This window comes from Rattus rattus, chromosome 13 (genome assembly GCF_011064425.1).
Source record: "Rattus rattus isolate New Zealand chromosome 13, Rrattus_CSIRO_v1, whole genome shotgun sequence".
Taxonomy (NCBI): Eukaryota; Metazoa; Chordata; class Mammalia; order Rodentia; family Muridae; genus Rattus; species Rattus rattus.
In genome coordinates, this window is record NC_046166.1 from 6183245 (window position 1) to 6196542 (window position 13298).

Below are 13298 nucleotides of genomic sequence, written 5' to 3' on the forward strand. Positions count from 1 at the left end.
TCTCAGTCCTAACCTTATTCTGTACTTGGGAAGTGGTGTGGTAGTTTTAGCCAAAAGATGAGTATTTTATACACTTTATTAGACTTAAAGCTTTTACTGGAAGAAATTATCTAAATGAAGACAGCCTTTCAGATTCCCCACTCTCCACCTTCCTCATTTTAAGACGTTTTCTATAATCCCAACTGAACAAAGTCCTTTTCTGGTTTCCCAAGGACACCTAGATGTGTCCTGATTCCGTCCTACCTGACACGTGAGCAGTAACAGATCTGTGTTTCTATAAAGCACTATGAAAGTAATCGTATTTAAGTAAAACCCAATCGAATCTCTCCAGAGAGCGTTAATGACAGACAGCTACAGTGTCCTCTGTTACTCTTTAGCCTTCCTAACAACAGTCAGTTCTCTGTAAACATAGCTGCTAGGAAAAATTCAACTGTGACTCACCTGAAAAGGCCAGGGAGACGTCCTCCGTGGTTTCCACTTCACTTACAACTGTGCCTTTATACCGGGCATCAGTCTCTTGGGAGAGAACGCTTTTAATTAAAATCAGATCACTAGAAAATGTCGGAAGGTTCATTTCCACAGTGTTGAAAATACAGCCACCAAGCGGAAAGTTTTAGTGAAGAAATGCTGTAGCGCTGCTGTTCTGTCTTTCTCCTTGTCCTTTCTCAGTTCAAGGGCAAGTCAGAACAGTGGGGATGGTAGGTGGCTGTTGGCATTTGGAACAGATCTTCAGACTTAAAGCACAGTGCAAGAAGTTTCCTTGCAAGTTGAGTTTATAATTTATCAAGTCAAAAAATGTGAGTTCTACCTCCAGACTGAAAAAGGAATTTATAAACAATTAAAAAAAAGAGACCGGCAGTTTGTTGGTTGTGCTGCCCCAGCTCGGCGCAGTGCTGCTCGCAGCCTGAGGAAAGGGAGGTGGTCTCGGCCCGCTGCAGCCCTGAGGTTTGTAGGATTCTGTAATCAGAAAGAAGAAAGGACCTGTGGCAGCTGCATTAGCCTGGCCTCCAGGACCAAGATAAGGAAAGCGTGTCCTCCTCCTGCCACAGTTACAGACTGAAGAGGCAGAGCACCCGGAGAATGTGCAGGACGGGAGCTGACTGAGGCTGAAGTCAGACAAGGGAACCCTGCTCTGTCTCGTGTGCTGGTACAGCTACTCCAGACACCCTCTTACTGAGCTCTTGAATCCTTGAGATTTCAAAATGTTCAAAAGGGATTATTTTTATTAAGATTCACTACTGACTTGTTCTCCCCTAAGGTATTTTTATCCAGTAAAAGCCACTGCTATCTTTGTGTTCCATTGTTATCTTAGTTGTAAGTTAGATAATTAGATCGTTTAATAAATACATAATTTTTTTCTTTTGAGAAGTCATAAAACATAGTTGCATATCTAGATGATAGAAAAATTACATCAGCAGGTATATAGATTTAAGATTGTATTAAAAATGGAACCACATGGTAACCACTGGCCCAAGAACTAAAGCCCTGTGGAGTGAGAAGCATAAACCCCAAGACTGAGCTCTGAACATTCAGTGCCTGGGCTCCAAGCAGATTTCAGTTCCAAAAAAGAAAAATCACTATTTCCAGGCATGGCCAGCTCTGTCTTCTGAGTTAAAGGAAAAGACGTGATAAGCATTTGCTACCCACAGATAAAAATTACAGATGTGGCTCTTAAGCACTCACACCCCTGGTCATCCTCGCCACCGTCCATGATTATTGCTTACTGTTGTTGCCTTAAAGACTCACACATCCCAGGCTGGTCCTGAAGTCTCTGTGTAACTAAGGAGGACTCTGAATTAGTGACTCTCCTACCTAAGCCTCCCAAGTGCTAGGTTTCCAGACGTGCACTAAGGACAGGCCCTGTTCATGCAGTGTTGGAATTGAGCCCGGGCTGTGTGTGCTGGCAAGCTCTCCCTGCTGAGCCACAGGCTCGTCCCCACACAGCTGGTCTCTGTGACCACATAGTACTAACATCACTGCATTTACTGATCACAGCCAAGTTCTGGGTAGAACATGCCATCCCTAATTGTACAATGCTCATGAGGTCTCATATCCTGTAGGTATTCGTGCTTACAACTGATTTGGATGATCTAGTAATAAACTAGTAAGAAAATGTATGGGAAAGCAGAAGTCAAGGGAGAAAGAGGATTGTGTCTTAAACCATATTAGACCTATATCCCAGCATTCTAACTGTATATTCCTGGAAATCTTAAGAAGCAGAACTTTGGATCTATAAATGCCAAATGCCGTTTCCCACTCTTTATCTTCCCATCCAATGTGTTAAAATGATAGATTGGTGGAATATAGAACAAGTGGGTAGGAGCAGGGGGTGAACATGCCCAGCATTGGGTTGCACCCATAGTCGTGCCAGTTTGCAGAGTAACATTTGTAAGTCGCATGGTTCAGGTCTTCCACTCGGTGTTCAGTAAGTAAATAACCCCACTTGGATTTTAGGATGGGGCTCTTTCTCTGCCGTGTTAGTGTGCATTGCTGTTCTGAGGTGACCGTCCTTTGGAATAAGCTGCTGTACCACTATTGCCAGCCTCACTTGCAGATACAAAGCATCCTCTCTAAGTGCTTGCAGCCTGCCAAATATCTCGTTAGAATCAAAGCCAGTCTGTTTTTGGCTCCATACAGGGGCTGCCTGGTTCACTCCTCTCTGAAAGGAATTGATGTGTCAGCATAGAGACAGTCATTTTCTTACCAGCTGGAGCAGACCGCAGTGCTCAGTTTCTGATTGGGAGGAGGGGATCATGTGGGGAATGTGGCCGTCAGTCGGGAAAACATCTTGCAGGAAGTCAGTTCTCTTCTACTCTGAGTGAGGGATTGGAGTTGGGTCATCAGGTTTGGGGACCAGTGCCCTAACCTACTAGGCCATCTTTCTATCCCCCAGAAGGTTTATAACTCTAACACTGCCACCAGACATCCTTCTTCTCTTCTCTGTATGAAGAAAAGTACCGGCCTCCTTGACCCTTTTAGAAAACAGGTCAGGTGTAAACGATAACGGAGCCGACAGCAGACACACAGGAGAGAGTCACAGTAGCTCTAGAATTCTGCACTTAAAATAAAGCTGAATAAAATTAATATCAAATTATAGTAAGTAGTGTGGCCCTCATACAGGGCTTTTTTTGGAAAAAATAAACAAACAAAAAAAAAAAACATTTTCCCTATCAGCTCTTACATTTTTCTCAATTTTAGAGAATCCAAATACCCTTAACAGGATTTTTCTGTGTTGTTGGTGTTTGTTTTTTCAGTTTCCAGAGGAAAGGGCCTCCAGTTGAAAAGTAGGGGAAACACTTGGCTGAGGGTATTTAGAATTTGATAGTTTTCGTGGAAATACAGTATCATTTACACTCCCTGCCTTTTCAGTAACTGTCATTATGTATGACTGACTTGGGACCAGCAGTCAGACCTGTGATGGGTGTCCACCAACTATTTCCCTTTGATCTTGAGGAAAACCATCTATAAAACAGGTCAAATCGTTATTTGCTGCGGGAGAGTAAAACCTCACTGCCAAAAGCCTGCATCTTATTATTTCGGGACGTCTCAGCGTGAACGTGGCACCATGTGCGGGACTTTTGAGAGTACGTTCTCTTAAGAATTCTTAACTTGGGTTTAGAGACAGGACCCTCTGTCTCAGCTATCGGGCAGGCTTATCTGTTGTCCCTCACTAGTGGCAGTGACAGGCTTAGTGGCAGCTCCTGAGCTTTCTTGCCAGTTGCATGCACTCAGCGTTGATACACTGGCAGACAGCACTGTTCTTGGATGCGTCTCTGACCCTCTCCAGGTCTGCGCTGGCAGACCTGAGTGTGACTCTTATCCTCTGCCCATTAAGCTGTCGTTCTGGACTCCTTATCTCTGTTCCTCTGCAGATCTGCCTTTGAAGGCGTTTGCTGCTTTTTTGGCAGTTTATTTTGATAATGGACAAGTATAGAGGCAAATATCATATTTCTAAATTAAATGGGATTTCTTAAAAGAGGAAGGGTGACTTAAGTGAAATTTGCCTTAAACTGGCAGCTGTGGTGAGGTTACTTTGGATTTCAATTTGGAATTCTTTCTAGTAGTTTAGTGTGGAATCCCTGACCCTAACGCAGAAAGAGCTTTGTGCTGCTCTCCATACCTGATACATTCCATATCCTCCATATCCTAAGTACTTTGTCAGCACTGCCGTTCACGTGACTGTCCAGATGCAGATTGTGTACTGTGAAAAGTGGGGTCTTCTGTATCACGGCGTTAGTGTTTTAGGCGTTCTGAGCCAAGGTTGGAAAGGGGATATTTAAAGAAAGGCGATTGCCTGTAATTGCCATATATGGACTCTTTGGAAAGCCTTGGTGTAATCTATACAATGTGGAGGTAAGATTTACTTCAACACCCAGTAGTAGATATATGGGGTCATTTTCTCTCTAACAAGGCAACTTCTGTGTTCCTTCCATTGCGATGTCAGATTTGTTAATTTATGTTACATAAAAGATTTTGAAGTTGATTAGAAGCACATGCAGTATTTTGAAATTTTGTGAAAAGAATTTTAAAAACTGGCATGGGAAGCAACCTTCCATGTTCAGGTACCATAAGGCTCTGTGGCCACACAGGGTCTGAGTATAGGGCAGTCGTAGTGTCATTAGGTTTCCCATCCCGGAACGTGGAAGACAGTCTTGTTCTGTTCTTCATTCATTAAAAGGAAGCCATATGCTTACTCTGTTTATCCTTATCTTAATTCTCAGCAATAACAGTAGAAAAATCAGCTTGAAACCTTCATGAAGCGGACTGGAGAGATGGCTAAGAGCACTAACTGCTCTTCCAGAGGTCCTGAGTTCAAATCTCAGCAACCACATGGTGGCTCATATGTCATGGGATCTGATGCCCTCTTCTGGTGTGTCTGAAGACAGCTACAGTGTACTCACATACATAAAATATAATAAATGATGCTTTTAAAAAACCTTTATGAAAAATTAAGTAGCAGATTGTCAAATGATTTGACATGAAGTCTTGCAGACTTAATTATGCAACAAATAATTTGCCATTAAAATAACCTTTATTTTGGCTTTATTCTGGCTTTATAGATTGATATATTCTTTTATTTTTTAAAGATTTATTTTATTTGAGTACACTGGTTTTGTTTTTTGTTTTTTTTTTTTAAAGACTTTATTAGAACTAAGATCTCTTTATATGGCCCAGGTTGACTTCAAACTTGATCCTCCAGCCTCAGCCTCATTAGTAAATTATTAGGCACAGGCTTTGATCACACCTAGCTTTTAATAACATGCTTTTAGGAAAAGAAAAGTTTGAGGTTAGCTTTGAATAAGACCCTGTCTGAAAAAAAGAATTAACCACCACCATCCATTTCTAGTAATATACCATTTTCTGTCATCATTACATGCATGAGCAGAGGTAGATTTTTTATTGTCAAAACTAAGTTTATCGAAGGCAACTGTGATGACTCACACCTGCTCACTGCTCGGGAAACAGGCAGGGGGATCAGAAGTTTGACATAAAAACAAATGTAGTAAATAGAAATACAAAAACCAATTTCTCGTGCTTCTATCTGTATTTTCTGAGTTTGTTGGCACATGTACATGCCTTTGAACAGGGCTGCACGTATCTCATGCTAGGCTGGGCAAACCAAGCAGTCCACCAGCTGAGCTACACCCCTCAGCTCTTGTTTCTTTGAAGCATGGTCTTGCTGGTGTAGTTCAATCTGGTCCCAAATGTGCGGTCCCCTCACTTCAGCCTCCCAAATGCCAGGATTAATTATGCATGCTACCTCCCCAGCTTCCTTTTCCCCATGCTGTCCTTTTAACATGCAGGGTTTTTTTTGGTTTTTTTTTTTTTTGTTTTTTGTTGTTGTTGTTGTTGTTGTTGTTTTTGGTTTTTTTTTTTTTTTTTTTTTTCGGAGCTGGGGACCGAACTCAGAGCCTTGCGCTCACTAGGCAAGCGCTCTACCGCTGAGCTAAATCTTCAACCCCTTAACATGCAGTTTTAACTCAGTTTTTTTCCCCTTTATATTTCTCTAGTCTTTAAGAGTTATTGGAATTCACTACTTTGGCTGGGCAGTAGTAATGAACACCTTTAATCACAGCGCTCAGGAGGCAAAGGCAAATGGATCTCTGAGTTCGAGGCCAGCCTGGTCCACAGAGTGAGTTTCAGAATAGTCAGGGCTACACAGAGAAGCTCTGTCACTACTTTTATTGCATTAAAAAGTTTTATGGGGCTAGAAGATGGCTCAATGTGAAGTCACTCACTGCCAAGCCTAATTGCCTGAGTGGGATCCAGAATCCACACGGTACACGTGCTAGAAATGGAGAACCGACTTCCTGTAAGCTGCCATTTGACCTCTGTGTGCATGCTGTGACACAGACGGAAATAAATGTAAATGTAAATGATAAATACATATAATTTAGCAGTGAGATTCAGGTACAGGTGTGGGGTGATAAAGCAGGTGCCTGAGGAATGCACCAGCCTGTGTCCTGGTCCTAAAACGTATTATTTTTTCTGGTTTATTAATAAGCCACATAGTTGTCCAACCACAAAATTGCATAACACTATTTGAACGGTTCAGCAAATGACTTGTCTCTTACCGATAAATACACCTGTAAAACCTGGAAATGTTACAAAGCTGTGGAGAACTGAAGGCTAGACAGAGGAAGGTGATAGGACATGTGACCCACACAGACCAACCACAGTCTTAGCACACGCAAGCCTGCCTAGCAGCAGAACGTAGCCCTGGTGGACTTGGCCTCCCATGTAGTGCGTGGAACTTGTCCAGCAGGGCTAAGGCGAGCCAACCAAGCCTGGCGAGGATGGCAAGCTCTGCTGATAAGACGTGACCACCAGGGAGATGCTCTTCCGCCCTCCAGAAGAGGTCAGGATGGGAACGACAAGAGGGGCTATGTCTCCAGTCTGGCCTGGCACATAGTTTTTTTGTTTTGTTTTGTTTTGTTTTGTTTTTGTTTTGTTTTGTTTTGTTTTGTTTTTTTCCGGAGCTGGGGACCGAACCCAGGGCCTTGCGCTCGCTAGGCAAGTGCTCTACTGCTGAGCTAAATCCCCAACCCCGGTGTTTTGTTTTGTTTTTAATGATCGTTTTTATTTTAAGAAATCTCAGAGGATAAATGCCTGCCTTTCTACGTGGCACTGCCTGAGAACCTACTTAATTCCAGAGTACGGCACATGCCTGCTAGCCCAGCACTTGGGAAATAGAGGTAGGAGGAGGATTAGGTGTTTAAGGCCACAAGACACCTTGTCTAAGGTTTTAAAAAAAAAAAGAAAGCTATAAAATCAATTCATAGCATACAAAAGGGAGAAAATTGTAAAAATGAGAATACAAATTGAATTGGAAAAAGCTTGTTCTATGAGAAAAAGCATTACAATTAATAAAATGTTTAACAAAACTAAGGGGTACAGACACAAGTTTAGAGTCAGGCATAGTGCCAATGCTTGTGAGTCCTGCAGAGGGGATCCTGAAACATGAGGGTCCTGAGTTCAGGTAGCAGAGGCTACAAAGTGAGGGCCAATGGCAAAGAACAAAAGCGGACTTGTCTCCGTTAGGGAAGATGAGATATCGCAAATCCTGCAACTGTTAAGATACGTGAGATTTTTAAGAACTTTACACTCATAAACTTTTGATGACTTAGAAGAAATGGAATAGCTCCTTAAAGCTCACAGATGACGACACTTGACCAAGAGGGAATAAACAGCAGGAGTACTGCTGGCCCACATTAAAGAAATCTTACTTGTAACCTACAGGTTCCTGAAAAAAATCCAGGTACAGTTTATTTTCCTAGAGAATTCAAAAGTATTACTACTAGTGTTAGTCTCTTCAGAGAGTAGGAATCAAAGGAATACTTCCTAAACGTTTCTGTAAAACCACTGTTACCCTATGTCTTAGTCAGGGTTTCTATTCCTACACAAACACCCATGAATAAGAAGCAAGTTGGGGAGGAAAGGGTTTATTCAGCTTACACTTTGACTTTGCTGTTCATCACCAAAGGAAGTCAGGACTGGAACTCAAGCAGGTCAGGAAGCAGGAGCTGATGCAGAGGCCAGGAGGGATGTTACTGGCTTGCTTCCCCTGGTTCGCTTAGCTTGCTTTCTTGTAGAACTGAGGACTACCAGCTCAGGATGCCACCACCCACAATTGGTCCTCCTCCCTTGATCACTAGTTGAGAAAATGCCTTACAGCTAGATCTTATGGAGGCATTTCCTCAAGGGAGGCTCCTTTCTCTGTGATGACTCCAGCTTGTGTCAAGTTGACACACAATCAGTATACCCTAATATTAAAGATAAAACAAGAAAACTTTAAAAAAAAAAAAAAGCCTGTTTTTTATGAAGGTAGACTCAACAGCCCTGTACTAAATACTAACATACCAAATCCCTTAATCCATTGAAAAGTCTGCTCAGTGCCCAGGGGGCTCCATCCCGGATGTGGAAAGTTGATTCAGTGTTGAAAGTCAGCGATGGAGGCGGCCACATCAGTAAGCTGAGGAGGTAACTAATATGAATTCTGCTACTGTTGTGTGTGGGGCTGGGCCTTGCACAGAGTACGCAAGTGTTCTAGACTTCAGCAATGTACTCAGCCCTCGTGATCACAAGACCATTCAACAAAGTCCATGGTCCGTTTTTGATAGAACCGCAAATTATGAGTAGAGGGGAAGCAGTACCTTGTGAAGCATACTACAGAAACTTACAGCTAATAGTTTGTGCTTATGGTAAAGAACTAAACGCTAGAGCCGGGCCGTGATGTGCGTTCTCACCACTGCTGAGACAGCCTATCGCTGACACTGGGACTACTGCAATGAGTCCAGAAGAAAGTATCTACAGAACGCAACCCTGGCCCTAATCATACGTGTGTGTGTGTGTGTGTGTGTGTGTGTGTGTGTGTGTGTGTGTGTGTGTGTGTGTGTGTGTGTGTGTGTGTGTGCTGGCGTGCGGCTGTGCATCATTGTATATCTACAACTCCTAGAGCTGACAGAGGAGTTTGGTAAAGTCAAAGACAGAAAAAAATGAGTTATAGGACTGGGGATTGTAGGCTCTGGATTTAGTTCCTTGTAGCACAGGAAGTACATCAAATGTATCGTGTGTCCACGCACGCACCACATGTTGGAAACAGAAGCTATGCCTTAGTCTGAGTGTGGTGGACCACGTGCAGAGGAAGGAGGATCAAGAATGTGAGGTCAGCCTGAGCTACATCGGAGGACTCTCAGAAACACCGAAACTACAGCAAATTCTCCCCCATACAGATATTAGGGTCAGGCTTTGACATAGATGTTTACATGAAAGGCTCTAGAAACCGTCTTTGTGGTAGTTTGAAGGAAAATGGCCACCATAGAGTCACAGGGACTGGCACTTTAGGAGGTCTGGCCTTGCTTGAGTAGATCTGGTGTTGTTGGAGGAAGTGTGTCGCTGGGAGAGGGCTTTCGGGTCTCAGTGCCCAAGCTGGGCCAGTGGTTTACAGAATCTTTCTGCTGCTGCCATCAAATGTAGAACTTTGAGCTCCCTCTCCAACATCTGCATGCTTCCAGCCATGACAGTAATGGACTGAACCTCTGAGCTGCCCCTGGTTACAAGCCAGCCCCAGTTCATTTTTTTTCTAAGAGTTGTGCTGGTCATGGTCTCTTCACAGCAGCAGAACACTGGCTGTGACCGTCTTAAAGTACAAGGCAACTCTACTCATTAGTGAGGCCTATTTTATACCTATTCTGGTCAAGACATTGTAGGAACAGACATTACATGGACACGAAACCATTCAGAAACAGATACAGACAAAAAACGTTCCACTGCTATTTACAAGATAGAAAAGCTTCCTGGCCTGAGGAGGCTGCTGTTTCTAGGAAAACCAGGCACACTAGAGGGAGGATGCCGTGGTCAGTGTTCTGTCAGCCCGACAGGTGTAGTCTCTGCACGTGCCTGTGAGGCGTTAATCTAGGTTAGGTTCATTGCTGTGGAAAGACTTGCTCTAACTCCCAGACCAACACCACATGATATTCTGTTCCTGACTGTGGGCGCGGTGGGCCCAGCAATACACCTACTCCAATGATAGACCGTCTCCCTGTGCTGCACCACAGCCTCAGCCAGCCTTCCCAGCCATGTGCTTTGAGTAGACATGGATCTTGAGTATTCCTGCACACCGTATCCCAAAACTGCTATAATAGCTGATTTATATACTGCCGTCTTCTATGGTAAAAGTCGTTTATCTTGCAACAGCAGTATTAAGTCTTCAGATGTGTGGAGCACACCACACTAGGAGCAGAAGGGAGGCGAGGGCTGAGGTGAGGGACCCACCGTGTGTGCGCAGTTGGTCAGTTAGCAGCCTGTGGAGACACTCATAACGTCCGCTTTCCGCCTAGCCAGTGAGCTTGGTTGTCAGTAATTAAGACATTGGTTCCTTCCTTATTGGTTGAAATTATCATCAATACTGATTGAATCTTAGTTTAATCAGCAGTTAATAGTGCATTTGATATTTAGTGGCAGATTATGATGTTTAAAACTGTGTGTGTCTGGGTCTGTGTGTGTCTGTTTTTTTTTTGGGGGGGAAGGGGCTTCCCTGGGGATGATCCCAGCACCACTGAGTTTTATATATATACCCAACTGATTTTTAATTTTATTTTGTGAATTTTAATTTTATATTAGTTGCCTAGGCTGGCCCTGAACTAGCGACCATCCTGCCTCAGCCTCCAGAGTACCTGGGATTACAGGCATATGTTACCGAGCCTGGTTTGGTTTTTGTTACTAACATCTTGAGTGCCTTACCTGTCCTGATTCTGATAGCTTCGGGGAAAGACTTTGTGTTTCATTTTATTCCTTTTTTTTTCTTTTTTTTCCTTAGCGGGATTTCTAATAATGTGAGGATCTGGTGGTAAATCCTGTGTTACATTGTTCATGTGCTCAGACTTGAAAACCCTGTGCTTACCTCTTTTTCCCCTTTGTTTTTCAAGTGTCAATATACAGCATCTGGTTCTATGACAAGAATGACTGTCATCGCATAGCAAAACTCATGGCCGAGTAAGTATTTATATAACTCCATCGATTAATGAGAGGTGAGGCTTTACTCTGATCCCAGCTTCTCTTCAGTTCTAACATCCCTAGTTAATGTATATCAGATCCCTCTTCATTTCCTTTTTATTGCCAAAAGTTTGACAAAGGCAGATTTTATTTTTCTAAAATTACTTGTAATCAATCCTACCGCTTCAGTGTATTTACAAATGGTGGTTCCCTTTTAATCTGTGTGTGTATACATTAGATTGATGTGTGTGTTTGTTATTTACAGGCGTAAGAATATTTGTCTAATGATTTAATGTTAACAGTATCTTTTTAGACTATTACATTTTCCTGTAGCACTTATCCACTGTGTCCAGTCCTACAGACAGTTCAGTTTAGCAGGTACAGCTGCCAGGCTGCCTGGGAGAGAATATGAGCTGCCTCAGGACACAGGGATACACTGATTTCTACCGTGATGGGTGCTGCTGTGTTTGGTAGCTGCATATCCTTTAGATGAGCTTGGTTGGAGCACAGGCTGGGTTTAGCAATCTCCAGTATATACAGTTTCTTTCAGAAGATACTTAAGACTCACCATCTTGAAATCTAGAAAATAATTTCCGTTGAATTAATGATCTCAAGGATGACTTTTTAACCCTTGTGCTAGACTGTACAGGTTACCCCTGAGTGACCATAGTGCAACATTGCCCATCTGAATTCCGGGAGTCCAGGACACTAGTGCTGGGTGGGGCCTGGGGTGATCCAGAACCAGAGTGCAGCGTGCAGTGGGCGGTCGGTGGGGCCTGGGGTGATACAGAACTAGAGCAGAGCGTGTAGTGGGCAGTCTGTTTGCTGGGGCAGATGTGTGCAGTGGGCAGTCTGCTGGGGCAGATATTGGCTTCCTCTTTAGTTTTTGCTTGAATCTGCAGTGAACTCTTTTACTCCCCTGCCAAGTCAGAATTCCGTTACTTTCCTCAAGGTCTGTATCTCTGTGCTTGGAGGAAAATAGTCTCGGTTCTTGTACGTTTTAGTTAATCATCCTGAAAATATAACAGTTTACTCCGTAGTCTCAATTCTAGGTATGCTCAGTCTTTTTTAGAGGTACACATACAAAGGCCAAGTTGTAACCCAGGTCTACTCCCTGTCCTGACTGAATGTTAATCCTCTCCCTGTTCTGTCATCCGCTCTGGCTGTGTGAGCTTGCAGTGGACCAGGTGTGTTTCCCCCTAGCTGCACCTTCAGGGTTTGCTGCCTGTAAGCTGACAGTCAGTCTTACTAGGGAGTGTTGGCTTTGTAAAAGCACACTTCCTTCTAAAACATTTTGTCTGTAAAGTTACACAGCAGTGGTGTTCATTTAATTTGTGAAGATAAAGATTTGTTCTGCTCATGGTTAGAGGTGTGGTATAGCTAGAGTTAATGCAGAAGCATGGGCTGACCTCTACAGAGGACCTTGCTGTGTTACAGAGTGGAGCACATCACACGCGGGAGCAGGCGTGCTGTCTCGAGAGTCTGTCTCTCGGAGAGAGCCATCAGTGCAGTCCTGGGCATCTGCCTCATGACCTCAAGCAAGGCATTTATTTGATACTTTTTGTTCTGTTTTGTTTTGAAAGTGGCAAGTGCTTAGAAGACAAGTGTTTAAACTTCGGAATGTATCAGTAGGATAAAGTTCTTCTGCCAGATTAGAGCATGTAGGACGAGTGGCGAATCTGGTGTCTGTGTGAGTCCTGACAACCACTGAGGGAAAATCATCTTGAAGTGTTGTTTTCTGGGGCCTTGGTGGCACTCCAGATACTACCCTTCAGTGGTTATTGGCCCTGAAGACTGAAGGCCATCTGAGCAGGCTGTGCTAATCCCTAAAGCAGATTGAAGGAGACATGGGAAGCGAAGGAAATTACTAAACGTGATTACAGATGTCTGTAATCCCAGCGCTTAGGCGCTAAGGCGAAAGGATCGGGAGTTCAAGATCAGCCTAGATGACATAGCACATTTTGACTACATACGAAGGGAGACCTTATGTCCCAAAAAAATGGTTAAAGGGCATGCAGGTGATAATGGCGTTTTATATCTGAAGAGAAAGCCTCACAGATGCTGCCACTAACTAACTTTGGGATGAAGGACCCGGTCTCCAAAGATTGATGAAAAAGAAGGGGGACAATCTTTCATTATTATATCTCTCCCTGCATGTACCTCTGTTCTCTGTGTAATTCACAGTATCACCCCATTATTAAAAATGCTGCTAAAACTTTGCCATCTTCTGCATTAAACAAGTGAGTTCAGACTAGGGATGACGCGTGGTGGTAACGTGCTGCTTAGCGGGGTTCAGCAACCAC

At 43.4% G+C, this 13298-nt stretch overlaps 1 protein-coding gene across 2 annotated transcripts in view; it reads left to right on the forward strand.

Moving 5' to 3' along the window:
• The window catches only part of Dcp1a (decapping mRNA 1A), a 46356-nt gene that overhangs the window by 11285 nt on the left and 21773 nt on the right, over positions 1-13298 (forward strand). For both annotated transcript variants that reach the window (XM_032919471.1, XM_032919470.1), the window contains exon 4: positions 10929-10995. In XM_032919471.1, coding sequence (XP_032775362.1) covers positions 10929-10995 — 67 coding nt within the window. The remainder of the gene's footprint in view (positions 1-10928; positions 10996-13298) is intronic.